The following is a 22,934-nucleotide window of genomic DNA, read 5'->3' as shown; positions in this document are numbered from 1 at the left end:
TGAGGTCTGCGAAGGATACACGCTCGTTCCCCCTTCTCGCTCATGGGTATCAAGCATTCAAGAAAAGCAATAGAAGCAGTACAAGTGAGATGGCTGTTTGTATGCCAACAACCCCAGCCATCCGTACCTGCAAGCAATGGGTCGCAAGTCTTTACCAACCGTCGTCAGCTGGAGGAGCACCACCAGCAGGAGTGAAGCCAGCGTCGGCAGTGAAGCCGTCGTCGGCAGGAGCAGCTGGCTCAGCAGAACCCCAACCAGCAGCAGCTGGAGCATCACCATCGCCATCAGCGGCACCACCCCAAGCACCACCATCGCCTGCCTCGGCCTCATCGTCGCTATCGTCGTCGAACTGGATGTTGCCATCCTCAGGAGTCAGGTGGGACAGGAACTCAGGCACCTCGCACTCGCACTCGACGAGGATATTGACAAGGGCTTGACCAAGGTCCTCGTCGCGGTCGTTGTAGAAAGAAGTGGCCAGACCCTGATGGCCGATGCGACCAGTACGGCCAATGCGGTGGACATACTCGGAGATGCCACCGTACATGGCGCTGGGAAGGTCGTAGTTGATGACGTGGACGACATTCTTGACATCCCAACCGCGAGCCGAGACGCCGGTGGCGATGAGGATAGGGGCCTTGCCGGTGCGGAATGCGCGACTAGAACAGATCAGTAAAGGAGAATTGACGGGCAATGGGCATTGAACTTACAGAGCATCCTCACGCTCGCGCTGGTTGCGATCGGCATGGATCGAAGTCGTGGGTAGCTGGCGGTTGTAGAGGAAGTCGTCGAGGAGGTCGACAGCGGCTTTGGAGTTGCAGAAAATGAGGGTGCGGCCAGGCTTCTCCATGGAGATGAGGAGGTCGTAAACGGCCTCGCGCTTCGCGTTCTGATCGACGTAGACGATATTCTGACGAATGTTCTTGTGGGTCTGACCGGCGCGGCCGACGCGAATGTTGAAGTGATCCTCTGCCATGAACTTGCGGGCCAGCTCACGGGCGCCCTTGGGGAAGGTGGCGGAGAACATCATGAACTGGTGATCGGCATCCTCATTGGTGTCTAGGAGTCAGTCAGTAAGTTGCAACTTTCATCGAAGAAGGAAGACGAGGTCAGTACGTACCACCACCCGCCATGATCTTGGTCAGCTCAGTCTCCCAGTCTTGGTCGAGCATCTCATCGGCCTCATCAATGACGGTGAACCTGTTTATCGTTAGCCCAGGCTCGTGCATAGAAAGATGCCACTGTACTTACTTGACGCGGTTCATGGACAGCAGATCAGGCTTGTCCATGAGATCGCACAGGCGACCTGGAGTAGCAATGAGGATATCGCAGCCCTTGCCGAGCTCCTCGCGACAGATCTGCATCGGGAGACCGCCATACGCAACGCATGGGCGCAGCATGGAGCGGTAGCACATACGGCGAGCCTCATCGAAAATCTGGATGGCCAGCTCTCGAGTCGGAACGACGACGATGACAAGTGGCTCGGCCCTAACGCCGTGGGAGCGGATGTCAAAGCCTGGCTTGGTAACGTCTGGGCGAGGCGCGGACAACTTCTTTGCCTTGCCCATGAGCTTCGATAGGATAGGAACGAGGTACGCGGCAGTCTTGCCAGAACCTGTGCGATTGTCAGTAATCTTGCGAGAGGCCAAGAAGTTTTCATGTTACACTTACCAGTCTGAGCAATGGCAACGACGTCGGAGCCTCCCAAGATGGTGGGGATGGCGTAGCCTTGGATCGGGGTTGGGACGACGTAGCCGGCGCGCTGGCAGTTGGCAAGCACAGCAGGGTGAAGGCCAGCGTCGGTGAACTGAGGAACATTAGCACATGATGTGGTGCATGGAAGTAGTAGGCATACCCGAACAATGGGAGCAATTCTCTCTGGTCCCTCGACGTGCACCTCGATCTCCTTGAGTTGGGCAATGTGCTCGCCCTGCTCGGGGCGGAACTCGCGGCCAAAGAGTATAGCCTCCAGCTCTGGGACTTCTGGACCGATCTCGCCGATCTCGCCTGACTACTCGTAGACCTTAGCGGCGCCATACCAATCGGCATTGGATCCACCCTGACGCTCAAAGGCCTCGTAGTCGTACGCGGTGGTCTCCGTCCATCCCTGCTCACGCGCACGCTGAGCAAGGGCCTCCTTGTCGAAGACAACTGGTGCTGAACCCGACGGCTGCGGAGTGTCTTGCGGCTCGTTGGTGCCCCAGGCGTCGGCTGGGGCGTCGTTGCCGAATGAGTCAGACATTGTCGCTGATGTGGTGATCGAGTGACAATGTAATGATGTGGTGGACTGAGGATGAGGTGCTGGTGGAAGGGTAAGTGTTAGCATGTGCGTCGCAGAGTCGAGGTGGTGGGTGGGTGGGTGTTGAGATGGCAGGTGGCAGGCGAGGTTGGGTGACTTACCTGGACGGACGAGGTCGTGCAAGTGACGAGTCGTCTGTCGGTGGTCGTGTGGGTGCGGAGAGATCTCTGGCCGTCGTCGAGTGGGTGACGAGGGAGCAGAGATGGGGAGCGGAAGTGGATGGTGTTGGTGTGTTGAGGAAGTCGAGAAAGAGGAAGCTCGAATTTGTAGCCGCTGTTTGCGATGCACGGCCACGAAACACGTTGAAATTAAGCGAGCGGGGCTCACGTGGTGCGGCAGCGATGTCGTTCGTGAGGAAGGAACGTTGCGGAGTTTGTCTCGGGGGAGGAAGGTGCAAGGCCATGTGCAGGTTCATGTGAGAGGACAGATAAAGGCCGGTAACAGCATGTGCACAATGCCTGGCAGTACCCTTCTCTACCAGCAGCGCTTTCATCGATGCTCCGAGGGACTTGCAGGCAGCATCGCCTTCGTCAGGAGATGCGAGGAGAGGCGATCCATGTTGAGGTCCTTCAAGTCTGAGGCAGCTCTCTTGCCCGTTCCCAACCATCATATCACCTATTCCTCCCAGATATCACAAGGCCCTTGACTCTCTAGCTTGCCCAGAGACATCGACCCAACAACAAATACCGAGCGTTCCCACCAGGAGATCGATGGAGACTTCAAGAAGAGGAGGAAGACGCGTCGGGGTACGCGCAGGGGATTGGAACGTTGGTACCACCGGTTGGACAAGCCCGAGTGTTTCGCACCGTTGATAGAGAAGCCCAGACAACGTTTGGAAAGCGAAGAGGATATGACCAATGTTGCCAATGGCGGTCGGCTGCAAGAGGAGGAGCATGCAACGTGGTGGACACTCCAACAGGCCTGGCCGAAAGAGGAGGAGAGCAAAGTGCAGCACCAGCAATGTAAAACCAGGCCGATATGGCAATTCCAGGCGTCCAAGGAGGGCTGGCCGTGGCGGTACGCGTGAGCTATCGACCAAATACATGCGGGAAGCAAGTCCTCCAGAAGCGCGAGGTTTGCTGGACATTGAAGACGCGTCTCGTTTGTTGACAGTCAGGTTCCAGCAAGCTCCACGACCATACAGATCAAAGAGCAGGAGACAACAACCATACTGTTGTAGCTCGTTACTGGACGAGTTCTTTCGTTGTCGGCTCCAATGCTCTTCGTACGTCCCAGGCGACTTGGCATATACCATCCGAGCCGTTCTACTGCCCCTGACATTGGACGACCCACGAACGCGTCTCGCTCGCAGAGCAACCCCTTGGGACTTGCAAAGCCTCACATTGCTGAGCATGGACGACCCCAAACAAGATTGCCGTCCAGCTGCAGCAGCTGCAGACTGTAGCCGCGTTTCAAAGGGCGTCGGGGCGCTGTATAGGTATGGCAGCTTGGCAATGTCAACTTTGCCGGGTTGGGTGCAGCCGTGAGTATCGTCTCTTGGATAGGAATGAAGACGTAGGAACGAAGAGGCAGCGGCTATGCAGATACTGCCGACTTTGGCAGCGTACTGAACGTGCCCATGAAGTCTGCTCGACGTGCATCTCCTCATGTAGCTCTTGATGAGAACCAGGTAACTTGTCCAGTCGATAGCGCGCGTTGTTGTCAATGTAAATGCCTTCAAAGTCATGTACCCAGCAGCCTTGTTTCCAGCCGTTGAGGCTTCGTAAGTAGAGCTTGGAGACGTCGAGCTGCTCAGGCAGACTCATGTCGGTTACTCAATAGTAGATGCGTCAACCGGTACCTCATGCTCGTATTCTGACCGTAGGAAAGAAAGAAAACGATACCAACGATGGCGGGCGCAGGAAGAAACGTAACCTACGCGTGAAAGCCGGAAAATTGTAGCTGTGGCTCGGAATTCGACGTCCTAAGGTCTTGCCAATAGCTTAGGCATCCATAGAGAGACGGTGGGAAGCAAGGCCAAGTGGAATGCTCTTGCAACTGCCGTCAATATGGGCGTTACGCAGGCAGTGGACCTGGCAACAAGCGCGCTCTTGGGATAACGAGGTTGAATTTGATCAATGCCCGGTCTCCAATGTCTCTCTAGTCCAGCAGTAATCGTATCGTTGGCGTGGAACATGGCAAAGAGGTGGAAATGCTCTCTCCCGCATCGCCGCTGAAAGTCCGCTTCAACTTGCGTGGTCGACAGCAACCTCCTGCCAACACACGCTCGAGTAAAGAAGCTGCTCAGAGCAAACTTGGCACATCTCCGAAGATCCTTTATCGACCAAGCTTGGCAACTCGCTCCTCGCCTTTCAGGGATGTGTTTGCAATTACGAGAGCAGCAGCACCAGCACCACGAAGAAGATGCCGCAGGAGATCTGCCCTTGCGGCCGGCTAAGGCACGCAAGTCCACCCGCTGGGACAGACTCGATGGCCGCTACGACTGGGACGAGCGCGGCGGGCTGCGCTTCATCCCACGGCGTCAGACAGAGCCGCAGAACGAGCAGCAGGCAGAGCAGAGCAAGCAGGAGGAGCGGCCGGCGGTGAGATCCACACGCCACCCAAGGCGTTGCAAGGGCAAGCGAGCGCCGAGGAAGTTTCAACCAACGCTTGAAGGCATCCAAGAGAAGGGTCGTTGAGAGGTCGGTACTCCTGAGGGCACAATAAAAACCCAGCTAATGTAGCGGTTTTCAGGCCTCTAGCTGCCCGACCGCAAGCCAACTCCTGCCACAGCTGCCAGCTCCATTTACCAGAGTTCATCGCACCTCGAGCGGCACAAGTGCAGCGCTACGTCTCAGCTGGCGGTGTAGATGCCTTGCCGAATCTGCAGCAATGGCGCCGAAGTGTGGTGTATGCCATCTTCAGGACTCCAAAGCATGGCCGTATCGTCTGGAAGAACAGCACGCACCTTCTATGCGCTCGTAGAGATGGCCCCAGCGTGGAGCTACGATCGTCCTCGAGAGTCGAAGTATAGCTGAAGCGCCTGCCATACTCAAGACTCCAAATATCTGGACGCCGTCGATATTCCAAGCTTCTATCTCCAGGAGATGCAGATCGCTGCGATCCAGTGCGATGAACCAACGCCATGGAACATTGTATGTGCCGGGGAGATTTCCAAGGTGTGGACTTCGAATCGTTGTAAGGGGCAAATGGGCTGTGGCCTCCATCATTCCGGCCAGGAGGATGCGGTGAGAGAACGGAGCTTGGCCAGCGGTGTCTTCTCTATGCCTCAACCCTTGTCCTCGCTCTGATCTTCTCTTCAATTCCTTGGACAGCTTCATTGAACGGGGTAGGCCTGCAGCCACTGCGTCGAATCGTCAGGAGCCAAGCCGGGTGCCCGCTGGACGAACAGCTTCCAGGTCTGCAAGTCCCCGAGCGCAGACGGCCTCTCACGACGACAGCATGCCGCCTTGTCATGTCTCAAGACGTCCATACCTGAGCATTTTCGTCTTATTGCTCGTCTCCACCATTTTTTGCTTGATCTCTGGCAGATCGAAGGCCAAGCGGAGGCGCAAGCTGCTTCTGCTTGTTGTCGTTGCGACTGCGGCGTTGATGCGTCCGGTATGTTGTTCTCGGCATGCATTCGACTTCCGAGATGCTCATCGAAGACGAGGGCATCATGCGCCGAGGGTTGTCGTTGCCGGAGAGCAGAGAGTTCATCGCAAGTCGAGCTCGGGATTGTGGCCGTGCTGGTTCGGTGGCCCGTTGCGTGGAAGGTTCGTGGTTGACCCAAGAATTGAGCTGTGGGCTACTCCTTCGAGGTCTCCGACGCTTGGATCGAACGCTTGCTTCTCAAATGCTGCAAGGAGAGTGTTGTTGTGGACAGCGGGAACTGTTGCACGTCTCTGGCCGCCGGCCGGTGATGATGAAGTCGGAGAAGTTCCTTGGCGACGGCTTGCCGCCCACGAGCTTCCTCACGACTCCTCTCACGAGACGACAATTTCCAGCTCTGGAAGACTACGAACACACCTGAACAGACAGCTCGAACAGCAGGAACACACACTTCGACGATCAAGTAATCGTTACCATCCATCAACGGGAGGATTGCCATTACACGCCATCCAACGGCGCCCACTAAAGATGACTGATCTCTATCCTCTACGATCTAGTAATCAAAGAGCCCTTCTTTATATCATCTCCCTCCTCACGATCCAATCTCACCCATCTCACGAGCTCTTCGCTTTCCTCTGGAAGAACCGGCTGGTATCGCCCATGGGGAAGCTGAACCGCATCGACTCCTGACACATTAGGTTCGCAACCGTGTAATACCCAAACATTCCACTCGCGAACGCAAACGCCCCTCCTGCTTTATTCACAGCGGTCGCAGTCTCGGTCAGGCCGTCGGCCTTGAGGAAGTACCCGGCTGCGACGAGCGTGAAGGCCATCTGGACGGTGAAGAAGATGCCGATGTAGATGAGGTTCAGCGGGAGCGAGCCCAGCAGGAAGAAGAGGTTCCACACCGCCCACACTGCAGGAGAGGTCAGCGGACTTGGGGGAAATGAGACTTGGACTCGAGGGTTGACTCACTGAGCACAAAGAATCCGACGGCGTTGTTGTACTGCGGGCTATCGACACCCCCATACGCGTCTGCCACACCGAACGAAGGTGTCACGATGAAGCCGAATCCAGCGTAGAAGAGACCGAAGGCAGCCAGAACAGTATATGCGTAGGTATTGCCGAGTACAAGCTCCCAGTTTGCAGAGACGAACTATGTCGCTTCAGCACACGCCCAACGGAGGCTTTGGAATCGATCTTGAGCTTACCATGCCAATACCAGCAACACCGAAGAAATCACCAATGAAGGCATTGGTCACGCTGACACCGCGCCATCCCATGAGCGCCAAGGAGAGGGTCGTCAAGGTTGTCGAGAAGGCTCCAATGGCCAAGGCAGTCTATCATAGGTCTCAGCACTGAAACCCTCTCCGCAGCGAGTAGCTCATATCGCTCCACGATGTTCACTTACTGGACTTCCGAGCTGCGCCTTGATGGTGATGGGCACAGGAATGTAGTACGGCTGGGTGGTCACCGAGCCATTGGCGAGCGAAGACGCAGCAGACGGACTGGTTGCGATCTTGCCAGAAGCCAACTTCTCGTAAAAGTCGCCGTTCGTCTGGATGTTGTGCAAGCCCTCGAGCTGCTCGATCCGATTCTCGTGGCCCATCTTTGCGGCAGGGGTTTACTTCTCAACGAACAAACCCGCAGGTAATACAACAATATGTCCAAAACGAGAACACGACCAAGACGGGGACAAACACTTCGTTTATATATCTCCACCCAGACCTCGGAGCAAAGCACACACGGAAAAGATTGACGATCTCCCCATCGCATCAACCTCCCTCGAGCTTTGCTCCTTATAACCGGTGCGTGGACAGGGCAAAAACACCTTCGACGACACCCATGGCGTCAGGCACGAAAGTTCGCATTGGGCGAATCGTACTCGTCATCGTCGCGGTAGTTGGGGAGTTTGCACAGAGCGAGAGTGAACCTTATGGTAGAGCCATCAGTAGCTCCAAGCACGTCATCTGGATTCTGGGGGCAGTTGTGGGGTTTCTTCACGATCGGGGCTTGCGAGGGCGATGGCCAGGTTCTCGGGATTTGCTGCTTTTGGGCGTGATGGGAGGAATGGTTGGGATGGTATGATCGAGCACATGCGAACGCTTGACAGTGAGGATTGCCTGGCTGGTGGATGTGTTTTTCAAGGTGAGAGCTTGAGCATCTGGTTCCTGGGAGCTTGTATACAGGTAGCAGGTGAGGTTGAGAGCTTCAAAGCAGTACAAGATACCAAGCCATTGAGCGCAGAGCAGTCTGTAATAATAAACAAGTCGAAAGGAAAACGATTGTCAGACCAGCAAGAAATGTCTTGCATGATCCTGTCGTATTGGAAATGCTTAACAACTTGTCGTTCCTGTCAGAACCTCATCTTGCGGAGCGCACGCATCTCGGCCGCCGCTGACGGTCCCGCATGCGGCCGCAGAGACACACTTACAGCTGACTATACCTATTGGAGCTCGTATATGTGAGTATGGCTCACTACGTGGAGTAGCTCAAGGTGAAGGCTGTGAAAGTCGCCATCTGATGCGAGCGTAAGGCAACGGAAATGAATTCTTCAGGTAGGTTTGCGAAGATGCTGAGAAATCGAATTGTTGCCAAGTGTGATGGAGTGGGATATATAGGAGGACTAGGAGGCGGCTGAGGGGACGACATATTGACTTCTGAAGTGTATCAACGAAGTGTAGGCGAAGCTCTATCACATCTGAGAAGTTATCCAGTGAAAGACAAACGAGAATATGGCACCCATCACAGTTGCTCTCATAGGACTTTCGCAGTCCGCAAAGACATCATGGGCGAGGTTCGTACGATCGAAGAGGCGAACCATCCAGCAACTGACACAAAACAGTGAAGGCCATCTCCCCTACCTCCTCTCCGACCGCGGCCGACAGAGATACCAAATCAAAGCCCTCCTCAACTCCAGCGTCGAAGCCGGAAAGAAAGCAATAGAATCCTACAATCTCGGACCAGACACCAAAGCCTACGGTGCACCTCAAGACCTCGCCGCAGACCCAGACATCGACCTCGTCGTCAACGCCACACGAGTAGATGTGCATTACGATACGATCAAGCCCAGCATCGAAGCTGGCAAAGCCGTCTTCATCGAGTACCCAGTCGCTGAGAACACGCAGCGGTCGAGGGAGCTGGCGGATCTGGCGAAGCAGAAGGATGTCCCTAACATTGTGGGCTTGCAGGCGAGGGTGGCGCCGGCGGTGCTTAAAGTGAAGGAGATTCTTGCATCCGGAGAGATCGGGAAAGTGTTGAGTAGTTCCGTCCAAGCCTATTCACCCTTCAGCGGCCGAGACTCGATTTCGGAGGGACTGGCCTATTTCTTGGACAAGAAGGTTGGCGGCAATCCTGTCATTATTGCTTTTGGTCATAGTGAGTCCTTCGATCCTTCTCCATCAATAGGTATGGTGACAAGCTACTGACACATGGGTCAGTGATCGATTTCGTCCATTTCGTGCTGGGTGAATACTCGAGCTCGCATGCTCATACGCAGATTCAGCATCCGAAGCAGACCGTCATCAATAAGGAGACTGGCGAGAAGCGGCCTTTCACTTCAGATGTGCCTGACCTGGTCTCTTTGCATGGGACGTTGGAGACGTCGCCGTATGTCGAAGAAGGCGCTAGCTTGGTAAGTGGTGTTGCCTGCTTGTTCATCTTGCTTGATACCACAGGAGATGGATCAAGTTCCACGATCTTTGGGGGGATCCTACTCTTGTTGCTTTGCTCAGATCAGGGTGCATGAAACCACAAGCTCGTAATTGCAGCTCAAGTTGTTTTACAGCTTACGAGCAATGGAGATGGTATACGTGTTGAGCAGTGAGCGGAAGGTCCAGGGAACTCGTAGTCTCTCTTCTTCGGCCGCGCCTGCAAGGCTGCTTCCATAACCCACACACATGCTGACGAGTTGGCTGTACAGATTGTAAACTTCCGGAATGGGCCACCTTTTCCGGTTACGCTGCCCTTCGTTTGGACGATCAACGGCGAGAAAGGAGAGATCCGAATTTCAAGCGAGAGGGGCCCATTCCTTCAAAGCGAAGCCTCCGCCTACGATATCCCGATCCAAGTGGAAGACTTCTCGACAGGCCAGGTGAGGGATATTGAATGGCATTGGGAGGATTGGCAGGAGGCGCTACTGCCCCGGTCGAGGAACATCGCCAGATTGTACGATCTGTATGCTGCGGGTCGGTGGAAGGCCGAGTCACGCTGCACGTTGGAGTCGGCCGTGGTGCGCCACAAGCAGTTGGATGCGATCCTGTACCCTAAAGAGTCCTGATGCGAACGTCGCACAATCTGGCAGATTGCGGCCGATCTGGAGATTCCTAGCATGGTAGCCATGGGTTCGTAAGGCATGACCAAACCGCCACGTAAGGCCGCTCATCTTCGATCTCGCTCATAACCTGCCGCGTGAAGACATAGGTTGGGGACGTGGGAGACGTGAGGTTCTTCCTTTCCTTCATCTTTGACCAACGGGCACTCCATGGCCCCGTTCCTTTGCCAGCGGATCGCCGCCGTAATAACGTCTTCATTGGTCGGCGCCACACATCCTTAGTCAGTCCATGGGAGTGGTTGGAGACGGTGACAAAGCGGTGCTTGTTAAGACGCATCTCCCGGCTGGTTTTTCAGCTTGAGGGCTATGTCGCTCGCTGTGCAGAGGATGCCTTTCCCTGTGCATATATACGCAGGCTGACCTGCTGCCAAGGAGATGCTTTGTCGTGTCTGAGAATGTTTGATGGACGGTATGTGTTGACGATGGAACGAACCTCAGGCTCGTCTTGGCGGACATGGCAAGCCGCAAAGTCAAAATCTTCGCGACTTCGACCACACCACCTGCCCTGCCAACTCGAAATCACGGCACTGAACGACAATGTCGAATCATAAGTCCAAGGTAACGAGATGATGATATGTAGAGAAGGATTCTGCTAACAACGCGCCATCACAGAAGAGAAGGACGCAGCATGATGATTCCGCGCCCGACACATCGAAGCCATCCGCCGTCTTCCTTCCAGCTGGTGGACGAAGCCATACTCTGAGCATCGCGCTGCCCGGCAGCATAATAGCCAAGTACGTAACGAAATATCTTATAAAGATGTTTGTCACGTACCAAAGCTGGCCGCTCATGCTCGCCAAGCCGTCGCACGAATCCATCGCTGACTTGGCCTCGCCCACAACAGTGCTCTCACCCACGACCAGAAGACAAGCTTGGCAGGACAGATCGCTCGGGCATGCGCAGTGTTCTGCGTCGATGAGATCGTTGTCTTTGATGATGGACAAGCCGAGATTCGAGATCCGGAGCAGGGAGGCTATACCGCATTCGCGGACCCCAACTTCTTCCTTTACCACGTCTTGACGTACTTGGAGACTCCACCAAATCTCAGGAAGAGTCTCTTTCCCATGCACCCGGATCTTCGTATTGCCGGTGCACTGCCCAGCTTGGATATGCCGCATCATCTCCGCTCAGAAGAGTGGTGTCAGTTTCGAGAGGGCATCACGACCGGCGTTGGGAATGGGAATTCGACTTTGGTGGACTGTGGGCTGGGGCAGAGAGTCAAGATCTCGGATGAAGTCGAAGTGAACACTCGAGTCACAGTCCAGCTGCCAGAGCAGCGTCCTTCTAACCCCAATGGCCCGATCACCGGCGAAGCTGTAGCACCAGAGACTCCACGCGAACAGGCAGGCTATTATTGGGGCTACAGTGTGCGACAGGCGGCATCACTCGGATCCATCTTCACCGAATGTACTTTCGATGGCGGCTACGATGTCAGCATTGGCACAAGCGAGAGAGGTTCGCCTCTGTCTGCCATCCTCGAGTCGGGAAGCACAAGTTACGTGGAGCCGACCTGGAACCACCTCGTCGTGGTGTTTGGGGGCGTCACAGGCATTGAAATGGCGCTACGTGCAGACGAGGAACTGCAAGCTGCCGGGGTGTCAAAGGCAGAAGAGGTGTTTGATTTTTGGATCAATTTAGTGCCTGGCCAGGGGAGCCGCACTATCAGAACAGAAGAGGCTGTCTGGGTTGGCCTGACCGGTCTCCGAAAGCTGGTTGAGGACAGGAGTCAGCGTTGAGTACACGGAGTACGAAATCAGTCGAGAGTGTCGAGTCAGCCTAATCTCGCTGGAAAAATACTCGTGGCTGAACGGTGCGCCATCGCTACGGTGCATGCAATTCGGATGCTACACGCGTAGACCCTGGCCATCACGAATCTGGTCCAACGGTTTCGACCTGTAGCCTGCTCGGTCATCGTCCGTAAGGAAGCTTTCGGACGACAACGTACAGATGCAGTTTAGATATACGGATACATCTTCAGGTACGTCCTCGTCGTTCAGATACGGCTAGAAGATGCGCGACACATCCCCTTACTCACCGCTGACAAGTAGCTGAACCCCACTTATCACATCGCCTGGCTAATATGCACCCTGCAGAACTCCACGTGCCAAGCAACGTCAATGAATGTTGATGCAGACAACTTGCGATGCGTTGTCCTACCCATCATGCAGTCCTGACACCCGGTAGTTGGTGGCGCTACGACAAATCATCCCAATAGGTCGTGAAACAACCGGTCTTCATGCCGCTCGCAGCCTGGACATGTGCCCGACCAAATTGCTTGAAGCAACCTGCCCTAAAGGTCCGGCCAGACTCGTGGACATTCGCCTAATTTCAGCTGCACCGGCTCAGATGATGCCCCCAAGTCAGCCGTGCAGGTGCGGAGAACACCTGTTCCACGGTTACCCTCGTACTCCAGGCGAATACAGAGGCAACTCCGCAGCCAGGCGAATGCTTCTTCGACTTGGCCGGACGAAGTGGGACTGTCACCGGCAGCCGGACCCTGGGCACGAAATGAAGTCGGCTTGTGAGCTTCACCCACAACTGTAGATCCCGGCGCCGCTCTTACGAGACCCTTGTCTATCACACTTCCAGGGCCCGCCGAGCTGGTGTTCGGTATCAGCACTCGCGTGTCGGCGCAATGATGCCGTGTGGACGGTATGGCATCTTGCGCCAACCGCGTCAGCTCCAGCGAGCTCGGAACAGGCGAACGGCCACGGCCGGGCATCCCCTGCTGTGCCCGATGCAGCTGAAACTCTCTCTGGAAGTCAGTCCCACCAACACACCAGCACCGCACGCTGAAGCTGCCATGGCCACGAGATTGGTTGAGCATCTACCGCTGGTTTGCTAGCTTGCCACGCTACGAAGCTGAGATTCGTGTGAGAGTGAGGTGTTGGTCGACAAGATGATGACTGCGTCTCAGCTGAGCCCCGCGCCCAATTAGCACACGCCAAACGCCATCGCCTGCCGAGGGCCACGCTGCGCGGACCGTAGCGCCGCACGGATGCCTCAGATTGCTTGGTGCTCCTTGGCGTAGGCTTGTCTCTTGCCAGTCATCCAAGGCCAGCGATGAATAACCAGCCCTACGAGATGCCAGATCTCCCCCACGAGGCGTGACACCAACGACTGGCCACGAGCGCATCCAACGCTCGTCCACCCTGCTGCCACCGCTGCCAGCGTCCACACCCATTCCACGGCCGCGCAACGACCATTCGGGCCATCCGTCCCCTGCCGGGCAACTGACAAGGAAGAGCTCGCAGTCGCTCTCCTCCGCGGTCGTCCCATCACGCCTAGGCCTGCCCGCTACGACAATTGATTGATTCAATGGACTGTACCATACCTCTCTGGATGTGTTGTGCTGACAGTGCGTCACTTTTCCGTCTATTTCCACCTGCCTACTTACCGCAGGTTGAGCTTGCTGTGGAACCTCCTCCACTTCACGATACCGGCAAGCCACACATTCGATTGTCCAACAGAAACATGCAAGCGTCGGCCCACGAGCCAGGCTAGCGTCGAACCACAGGGTGGTACATACTATTGCCCGTATGCTTCGCTTCTGCCGCATCGAGTGGAAGGCTTAGCCTTGCTGACGGCCAGCGATCCAAACAGAGGACCAATCCAATGTGTGTCTAAACGGTGTGAGTATTGTTCGCAGGGACGCTGCGACCGCCAGCGACGGGTTTCGTCATATTGCGTGTTATCGTGAAGATCGAGAGAGCTCTGTCCGCACCTCCCGCCAGCCCGTACGTAGAGGGCGGGCAGCGGAGGTGAGCGACGGACCGAACGCGCAAAGTGGTGTTGTTCCAAGCAGCAGGACGACTGGGAGCAGCGCGCGCCACGGCAAGGTTTCCTGAGTCGCAGGTCGGGAGGCCACACACAGCTCGCGAAGTCATCACATTGCCTTTTGCAACACAAAGGCTATGCACGGACGGCGTTGATGACTGTCGCCGACAGGCCGCGCCTCGTGCACGGCGCTAAAATCCTGCGTGTGCAGCGCCGACCGCTACCCCTCCCTGCGTCGGCGGCGAGTGGCTGCAGCACACGCTGGGGCTGCTATCGCGGTGCTGCGCCTGTTGCCGGCTCAAACGTTGTTCTCTTGCAGGCTGCTGGCCGAAGGATTCAGGGCGTGCAGAATGTCGTATGCACCAACACCGCTGCTCCCAGATGCCTCCGTCGAGCCCGCCCGACCCCTTCCTTCTCATCTTCCATCTTCCCCGTGATCTGCACGTACGCACGCTGGTCGAGGCTACGCGAGAACGTGCAGCACAGAACGGGCCCGACAGACTAGCTGGAACTATCGCCGTCGTCGGGTCCTTTCATCTCTGGCGTCGTGCTGCTGCTGCTGGCTGTTGGTCCTGGTGCACGTTGCGTGTCACTGGCCCAACCCAAAGCGTCCTGCTGTCTCTTGGGCTGAGCCACTACATCTATATCGTGGCTCCTTCCCGCCGCGCTCTGCCCTCTCCTCGTTGTTGACCACCTCGAACCACACCATACATCCCCTCCTGTAGTGTGTGCCTAGCTGTAAGGCCTCTATCACGTCCCAGTCGTGCCGTGCGCACTCCACCTCCACCACCGTCAATACCAACCCGTACCACATATACCACTCTTGAGCTCGCCGTCTGCGCCATGGAGTCCATGGATTACAACTACTTTGCGGCTGCACCGCAGCCCTACCAGTACATGGGATATGGCGAGTTCCCACAAGTTAGCGGTGACGGCATGGGTGCAACACCGGTTTGTAACTCCAAACCTCGCATGCACTGTATAGATCACTAACCCCGAGGCCGCAGAGTATGGAGAACCTCGACTCGACTGCCTTCAACCTCAACTCGTTCGACTATAACTTTGACGCATCGCTCGGTCAGGGAACAGGCCTCACACCCATGCCCGCAACGTCCGCATCTCCGCCCGCCCAGCAAATCTCGATGCTGCCCAACGGATCCGTAGACAGTGGAATCGCGATGGACATGGAGAACGAGCCTTCAGGCAGAAGAGGCAGCAGCGAGGAGAAGGACTCTCTTACTCCAGCACAATCAAGGCGGAAAGCACAAAACCGAGCAGCGTGAGCTCTCCCTACATGAATGCTATACCATGGAAAGCATGCTAACGCGAATCTCCAGACAACGAGCATTCAGAGAACGAAAAGAGCGACACGTGCGAGACCTGGAAGCCAAGCTCAACCTCCTCACAACCACCACCTCATCATTACAATCCGACAACGAGCGCCTGAAGCTCATGCTGCAAAGAGCACAAACCGAAAACGAAATCCTCAGGGCGACTGCCTCGTCATCACCGACGTCACACCACCCACCCGGCTTCGTCGACGACCCCAGTCTGCTGCCCCCTTCTAGACAATCGAAAAGCTCCCCATCGCACGACCAAAACGTCGACGCCTCCAGACTAACCAATGGCCTCCTCTCGACAGAATCCTCTACCTCCCCAGGCACATTCCGCAGCTCGCCCGGAAGCGAAAGCCACCTCCTCTCGGCCAGTGCCACCTGGGATCTACTACAATCACACCCGCTCTACCTCTCCGGCGCCGTCGACATCGGCGAGGTATGCGAGCGCCTCAAGAAAATGGCGCGCTGCGACGGCATGGGCCCCATGTTCGAGGAGGACGAGGTCCGCAAGGTGATTGAGGAAGTCGGCAGGAGTGGTGGCGACGAATTGATATGACACTGACTTCCCAAAGTTGTTGGTTTCAAATTTCGCTACGCCAGCCGCGGCCACTGCTGATACGCCACGCCACCCTAATCATATCACACACATCATCTTCACCCTGCATACGACGGAAATTATGAAAGGAAGAAAGAAAGGGGGAAAAAGTGATCCTTAGGACGACATTCATTCGTCCTTTGAGCATCTGCCGTCTGTGGAGTTCAAGGATTGTCTTATATGGGAACAACGAAGCTTTGTGACTTCTTCAACTGATGAGCAGCAAAAGCAAGAATGGAAATATTATACCCGGCAAGATTGGCCCGTTTTATCTATTTGGAGAGACGAATTGTGGGAGGATCTAGTTTTGCGGTGATTTTCTCTACAGCTAGATGGAAATATCGAGTCCCAAGATGAAATACGAAGGAGCTCAGGAGAGAGAGAAGGAGACGCACTTCATGTATATGAGATGGAAATTATGAGAACTACTACATATTATATTATCATCATCATCAACATCACAAAAACCTCACATCTACTTCTCCTTGCCAAAATGCTACAACATCCAAACTACCTGCTTTCTCACTGCCTACATACATCCACAGCACAGCCTTCCATGCGTTCGCACATCGAAGCACCAGCAGCCAGCAGCACCACCCACCAGAACAGACAGACAGGCAGTAGAGTGCCACATGTTCCCTCCACGCAGCAACGCACGGCAAGCGATCGACCACCCTTCCACCGCCTCAATTGGCCGAGACAAACGAAATTCTCCACTCCCAAACGCCCGCGCCCTCGATCCTACGGTGGAGGGAGAGCTGGATATCGGTTTCTCTACTTTTCGGCTTTTTTCGCCCGTTTGGTTTGTAGGAATCAACATCACGCACGGAGCAGATGTGAATGGATTGGGGCAATACGAAGTTTGGGCTGGATTTGGACGGAATGCGCGAGGTGGGAAGATGGGTAGAGGAGTAGAGGTGGTATTCCGATTGTCTGTTTCGATTGATTTTCCGTTGGATCACAGCGTAGCGTCCATCCTTCGTTCGGTCGCAGGGCTAGGGGAAAGGGAAGGACGCAGAAAGACAGACAGTCTGTACTGTGCACTTTCACGGAATGGAATCATTCCTCGTGGGATTCATGGGGGCCAACAATTCGTTCGTCGGGAAATGGAGTGCTAGGCAGCGGAGTATTACGCTCTCCACTGTCTAGAGAAATAAGCGTGCTCGTCTCGTGCTGCGCACGCTACAAAGCGCCAGTGCCAGGGCACAAGCAACTGACTAGACGGGGCCGCCGCATTCCATCGTTTTTGGATTTCGCGCGGTCTCTTCGTCGGGCTGAGAGCGGATATCCAGCAGATCGATTTTGGCCCCTTCAATCTTGCAGCACCTTTCGGCGCCGAGTGGTGTGTTGATGAAGCTGATCATCTCCTTCGCTGATCTTGCTACTACGGCCCTGATGAGCTGTTCGGTCGCTCGCTCGGTCGATGGATGGTCGACTGGATGGAGGAGCGCCTCCATGTGGCCGCACGATGGATTCATAGGGTTGCCATCCTGCAATCCATTCGAAGCTGAGGGCCGAAAATGACATGTCCCAGAATATAAATGGCGTCCCCCCACCCAGAACCAACAAATCTACCACTACCGAGTAGTAGTGCGGAACGATAGTCTTTTGTTGGTCGGGAGTTTGGCGAGGGTTCCCACGTTGTTCAACAACTGTATTCTCTTGACCCTAAGTGCGCTAAATTTTCGAAAAGAAGTCGCTGGCTGGTGCGGGATTTCCGAAATGTTTTGTTGCTGTTCATTCACAAGACAACGAACTGCCGCGCCGCGGCTGTTTTGCACATGATGTTCACCGCGGTGATTCTCTGGAGACCCTGCAAAGCGTGGAAAGCGTTGCAAGCCGACTTCATATAGCCCTACGCGCCAACGCCACTTTCAGGCATCATGTGAGGTTCGGTTCTACAGCCTCTCGAGCTGTTGTAACAGCGCCATACAGAGAAAAATCGAAAGATCGCGAGATTGCTCTTCTGTAGTGGAAGCGCCTCTTTCTTCACACCGCATGCTTTGCAACGAGGTACCAAACAGGAGGAGCAGGGCTTGCGCCATGTGGTAAAAGGCGTGACTTTAGGGCGGTAAATTGGCCAGCCTGGAAGTACTGCGATGGGCCCTGCCATTGGTCGTCCTTGCAATATTGTCGGGTCAGGAACCGAACATTACCGTCAATATAGAACGCTCAGGATCGCAACATGTTACATGACGTGGGTGCATCTCTCCTTGTCCAACCTTGCCATTGCAACTGGTGGTTTAGCCCTTGATGTTTGCTTGACGCTAATGAGCATCCTAAAATCTGTAGGGCAAACATGGAGAGCAGCCGATTAGGTCAGCTCACAGGGCTTTGAGAACCTGCCAAATGTCTGTACCCAGCTTGTATTGGAGGTATTGTCGTTAGCAGGTAGGGCTGGCGGTAGAAGGAGTCTGGAGGAATTCAGGAGGGTAGCATCGTAGAGTTCCTCTTTGCCGGGCTCCGAACTCCTCTGAGACTGGCCGCAAAGAGGAGATTGCGAGTCCTCACGCAACGAGACTGATTATTGGTGGATGTTGAACAACCAACAACTTGCTCTTCCAGGAGCCAATAGTTGAGCTGAGATAGCAGAGATGAAAGTCATACACAATTGGTCGAGTCCACTCCGGAGGGTGGGTGTGCGGCATCAGAGTTAAAGTTGGAGCTTAGCCCTGACAAGGATGTTTGATCAACGGGCGTGGCTGGTGAGCTTGCTCGCGGTGCCGTGATGAAAGAAGTAAGGTCAGATGCGAAGCGAATGCACGAACGGCTTATTAACCTCTCTCTGCGAATATTTGGTGTGCTGACTTTGATGAGGTTGCGTCGTCTGCATCTTGATCGACACGCGCTTGATCAAAGCCGATTCGCTGGCGAGGAGTCTTTGCCGCACGAGGTGTGTCGCGTCGGCAGCCTACCGACTGCATTCCCTCATCATCCACGACCGAGGGCCAACCCACCGCCTCGTGGCTTGGACTTGTAGGACGTTGGAGCGATCTGTTTGGCTGATCAACATCTTCCAGGCGGTGTCGTCTCATCAGAGGAAGTTGTGATGGGTTTTTGCTTTTTGCTTGAGTCGTGAGACTTCTCGTATCATGCCGTGCGCTCCATACAGACCAAGCCACGTGCGCTAGACAGCTGCAGTGAAACCAAGCGGCATCCTTCTAAAAGGCATCACATCTTCGATCTGTAGCCCTCCGCTGGCAAGGCTGCAAGGTGCCAATGCCAACCAAGGCAAATGTTGGCATTCTGCAAAATCCTATCATACGATTGAGGTCCTTGCTGGCGACGTCCCAATTCCACCATAACGCCGATGCATTGCCATCCTGAGCGGCTTGTTGGTAGTGTGACGACTGGGCAAAGGGAGCTCTGAGGATGCGATGCGTGGAGTGGCTGCTGAAGGAAGAGACTCCAGGAGCTGCAGTCCAATGGTCCGGCAGCTTTGCCGAAGACGACGTGAGGATAGTGGAAGCTTGCAGCGAGTAGCTAAATCATCACCTGACGTCCGGTTGAAGCCGCCTTGACGGCTGTTTTGGGGAGATACTCGGCGAATATGGCCGAGTTGGTGTTAGTTGCTGGAGCGGACTCAGATCCTTGCCTCACGACGGGTCCCAAGAGCAATGTTGGTATGATGAGGGCTTGCGAGTCTGTGGTGAAGCTGCAGCGGACGCCCGACGTCACCGCCTGGACAGAGGTAGGCCGGATCAAGTATTCCATACAAAAAGACTTCATCCCATCGTCTAACCGGTCCCAGAGCGGAAAGAAGCCGGATTCCTTCTGTGACCGGACTCCTAGAAACACGCCACTTTCCGGTCATGAAGACATGTACCCGTACCGTACTTGGTCCTCACGTTCCAGAGAAAGCCGAGCAGAGGAAGTCGCGCATTGATCGCCGTGAATGCCTCGCAGCAGGAAGGGCAGACTCGTCATTTGCGCCAGGTTCCGTTGACGACTGGACGAAGAGTCCGGAATGACGTATTCTTGAGTCCGTACCGCCTATACCGTATCTCTTCCACTCTGCCTCTCTGTAGCCGGTGCAAGCCGTGGATAGCTTCGCGTGCATTTGCTTTTGGCTATCCGTGTTTCAGCAGCATGAAACTGCAGCCCGAGGAGAAGTTGCGTCTGTTGAACCGTCACGAGACGAGATTGCTCTCTCCTTGTTGCCGACAGCTCCTCCTGGTAGCGTTGTGATGAAGTGCAGATGCTGCTGCACTGGTGCAGGAGGCTTGCAGAATTGACCGGAAGACGTGAAGTGGAGGCGCATTGGCCTCAGGCATCTCCGCAGCCGCGACTCTGCCCTTGCCCTTCTCTTCTTCTCAACTTCTGCACGCCCTACATCAGGTATGGAACACGGCCGCCACCAGAACAGCCTTGTACGGTACTCTAACAAGGCCCAATGCACACAACCGCTGGATGGCCTGAACTACTCCCAAACTCTCAGAACCGACGACGCCACTGGCCAATGCCGTCTCGAAGCGCATGGCTTCCACAGCATAGCTCGATGCCTGTTCACTCCCATGTCATCCTTCGCCGCATTGGCCAGGAGCTCTCTCAACAAGCGCGTTGGACTCCACAGCGGCACGCAGCTATTGGCACCATATCGCTTGCGCAGACTCATTGGAACCGTCCAAATGGCATCTCACGAATTTGGCCTACTCTCGGCCATGTACCGAGCGTCTACCTCCCCGCCGCCTGCTTTGTACTTCACAATGAAAGGCACGTTCACAGAGAGCGCGAATGCTATAAGGCGGCATTCCTACGAGCGGAAATCCCTCGACGCAGTGAGATAGCCGGCGGGCCGCCGCCTCTGGGATTTGCACGCAGAAGGATGAGGCCACGTCTCTGACGGCGCTCTTCCTTTCTGACAAGAATGCCAAATGGAACCTCTCAGGGTTTCACTAAGATCAGCGTGAGCAGAGATCAACAACCAACAAGGCGCTCCCACTAAGGATACCCTCGACTTCACCTCTCTGCAAAGGCCCACTCCACCATATCGGGCTCCGGCGTCCTGGTCTGTCTCCTCTTCTCAACACAACATTACACCGAGTGCCACACCGACCGGCCGAGGTCTTTCGAACGCGGCGAAATGTTGCGATGGATGGGCGTTGAATGGTGAGGTGTGATGCGAGCGATCATCACGCCCCCATGAAGCCGCAGTCAAGCCATGTTGCCAGTCTTCGAGCTCGCCGTTGGTGGTGGCAATATCAGAGTGGACCTCGATCGTGGTCAGTGGCTCACTACGCCTGCCGCAAAGCCCGCTCTCCTCTCGACTGTCAACGCCATGCTGCCGACGGGTCTACTCCATGCTGTCGGCTGTCTCATGGCTGTGCTGGAGCGGGGACAGACCCTGCGTTGGCGGTGATGGAGGCGAGTATGCCATTCCCCGGTGTATGGCAGCATGATATGCAGTCCCTGCGGCAGTAGCATGGTAGCGGCAACCTCACAACGGGAGACCCTTACCACGGCCAGCACGACTACGCCTTCATACCGTGGCAGACACCGGCCGAGAAACGCTTGGTAGAGCAATCCGTCCCATTCAAGATCACCAAGACTTGTCCAAGTCGCCTTGGATCGAGAATCTATGCTATGGCTTGGACGCCTCGTCCTCAAGGCTGCGATAGGTAGGCAGTCGCCATCGTGCTCGTGACCTTGTTTCAGGGATGTTGGTCTTAGAACAGCTCCAACTTGTCTCTCCATACGCCACGGGGAAGCCTACGGTAAGCCTTTGGAAGCCATGTCTGCGTATATCGTACACGATCGGAGTGATCATTCCCAAGCAACTCGGAAGTTGCCTGAGTTCGAGACCACCAAGAAAGGCTGGTTCTTCGATTGTTTTAGTCGAACAATAGTCAGAGGCTTTGTGGAACCTGTGGTCGTGAGACAGTAGTAGCTGCTCAAGCCGTTCGACGCCCTCTATCAAGCCACCAACATCTCTTGGCCTAGATTACAGCGCAGCACCACCCCCATCGTCATTTCCGTCGTCGTGGTGGACTGGAAAGCGAAGCAATATTGCGGTAAATGCCTTGCCCACCCACCCGATCATCGAGAAGTATGCCTTTCATCGCAGTGCCATACCACCCAACCAACCACCTACTTCTTCTGAAGCAGCTGTCCATCTCCACGGCTCGCTCTTCTCACCGTGGGGGCGTAGCCCTCACCGAACCGGCCAAATCCTGGGAGCCCAATCCTTCCAACGCGACGCAAGGCACTGCAGCGCAACGCGACACAACTTGCATCGAAAAAGAGATTTGATGTCATTGCCGTTTAGCACACCTTTCGATTTCCATCTCTCAGTCAATGTTTCACGTATACCCGACTTTTACGATTTACGAACGACTTTACCCGGTCGCCGGGTCGTCGCTTCAACTGTAAAGCGGCTTTCAGCCCTACGACATTCGGTGAAACGAATGCTCGTGTGGGTTTGTAGCCTTATTATTATTACCAACGCCTCAGTCATTGCAGATACGATGGTGCGGTGGGGCTTCATGTCGGTAGGTGGCCGGGTGGAAAGTCTGGGTAAGTGGAATGTGGTTTTGGAGCTGCCACTGCTGCGAGACATCTGTGCATGGGTGGGAGGAAGGTGTGATTTCATATGAGTGATGGGTTTGAGGCTTGGTGGTGTTGGTTTGGAGGGTGAAGTTCGTCTTGCGACGGATGCGTGGGTGCTCTGCACAGTGCTGTCGAACGGTTTCCACCGCCCGCCAAGTGATTTACGAACTCTGAGTGTTTCCGCATTTGTTCTGGTAGCACTTGATACTCTCTGACTTCGCACGAGTCAAGCGGCTTCCTTGATTGAGGCTTTCGATGCCTCTAGTCTGCTCAATACCCCCAGCATGAGCTGAGAACAGATGCATCGATCACTGGTCGTATTCGTGATACATGTGCGCGGCACAGCATCTCGTGAGGCCGTCGATTCCGACTGGCATGGGTTCGACGACGCATTGTTGTAGATCTCGCGGAGTCACGGACAGCCAGCCAGGTAGGAAGGAACGGCGATGCGGCAGGCAAGCACAGCGAGCGTGTACTCGAAGGAGGAGGTGGTAACGC

The 22,934-nt window shown here is 55.3% G+C and overlaps 6 protein-coding genes across 6 annotated transcripts; 4 read left to right on the top strand and 2 right to left on the bottom strand.

Moving 5' to 3' along the window:
- Positions 1-151: 151 nt before the first annotated feature.
- On the bottom strand, positions 152-2,239 carry M409DRAFT_19241 (uncharacterized protein; the record flags this gene model as incomplete). The annotated part of the gene is made up of 7 exons (XM_033804843.1): positions 152-656; positions 708-1,056; positions 1,118-1,197; positions 1,249-1,612; positions 1,669-1,804; positions 1,853-2,004; positions 2,062-2,239. 7 exons carry the CDS (start codon positions 2,237-2,239, stop codon positions 152-154), a joined length of 1,764 nt encoding a protein of 587 aa, XP_033671309.1.
- Positions 2,240-4,614: 2,375 nt separating this feature from the next.
- M409DRAFT_51464 (uncharacterized protein) lies at positions 4,615-4,935 on the top strand (the record flags this gene model as incomplete). Its single annotated transcript, XM_033811811.1, has 1 exon — positions 4,615-4,935. The coding sequence occupies one exon, from the start codon at positions 4,615-4,617 to the stop codon at positions 4,933-4,935; it is 321 nt and encodes a 106-aa protein (XP_033671308.1).
- Positions 4,936-6,462: 1,527 nt separating this feature from the next.
- On the bottom strand, positions 6,463-7,457 carry M409DRAFT_19240 (uncharacterized protein; the record flags this gene model as incomplete). Its single annotated transcript, XM_033804842.1, has 4 exons — positions 6,463-6,764; positions 6,824-7,004; positions 7,060-7,188; positions 7,260-7,457. 4 exons carry the CDS (start codon positions 7,455-7,457, stop codon positions 6,463-6,465), a joined length of 810 nt encoding a protein of 269 aa, XP_033671307.1.
- A 1,126-nt stretch (positions 7,458-8,583) lies between these two features.
- On the top strand, positions 8,584-10,127 carry M409DRAFT_19239 (uncharacterized protein; the record flags this gene model as incomplete). The annotated part of the gene is made up of 4 exons (XM_033804841.1): positions 8,584-8,645; positions 8,694-9,226; positions 9,289-9,482; positions 9,771-10,127. 4 exons carry the CDS (start codon positions 8,584-8,586, stop codon positions 10,125-10,127), a joined length of 1,146 nt encoding a protein of 381 aa, XP_033671306.1.
- A 456-nt stretch (positions 10,128-10,583) lies between these two features.
- Positions 10,584-11,917, top strand: M409DRAFT_51461 (uncharacterized protein; the record flags this gene model as incomplete). The annotated part of the gene is made up of 3 exons (XM_033811810.1): positions 10,584-10,590; positions 10,762-10,915; positions 11,026-11,917. The coding sequence occupies 3 exons, from the start codon at positions 10,584-10,586 to the stop codon at positions 11,915-11,917; spliced, it is 1,053 nt and encodes a 350-aa protein (XP_033671305.1).
- A 2,884-nt stretch (positions 11,918-14,801) lies between these two features.
- M409DRAFT_64165 (uncharacterized protein) lies at positions 14,802-15,851 on the top strand (the record flags this gene model as incomplete). Its single annotated transcript, XM_033815948.1, has 3 exons — positions 14,802-14,909; positions 14,966-15,237; positions 15,296-15,851. The coding sequence occupies 3 exons, from the start codon at positions 14,802-14,804 to the stop codon at positions 15,849-15,851; spliced, it is 936 nt and encodes a 311-aa protein (XP_033671304.1).
- Positions 15,852-22,934: the final 7,083 nt, after the last annotated feature.

This window comes from Zasmidium cellare, assembly GCF_010093935.1.
Source record: "Zasmidium cellare ATCC 36951 unplaced genomic scaffold M409scaffold_7, whole genome shotgun sequence".
NCBI classification, from domain to species: Eukaryota; Fungi; Ascomycota; class Dothideomycetes; order Mycosphaerellales; family Mycosphaerellaceae; genus Zasmidium; species Zasmidium cellare.
Note: the sequence above shows the minus strand (reverse complement) of the source record. Positions and strands in the feature narration are given on the sequence as shown.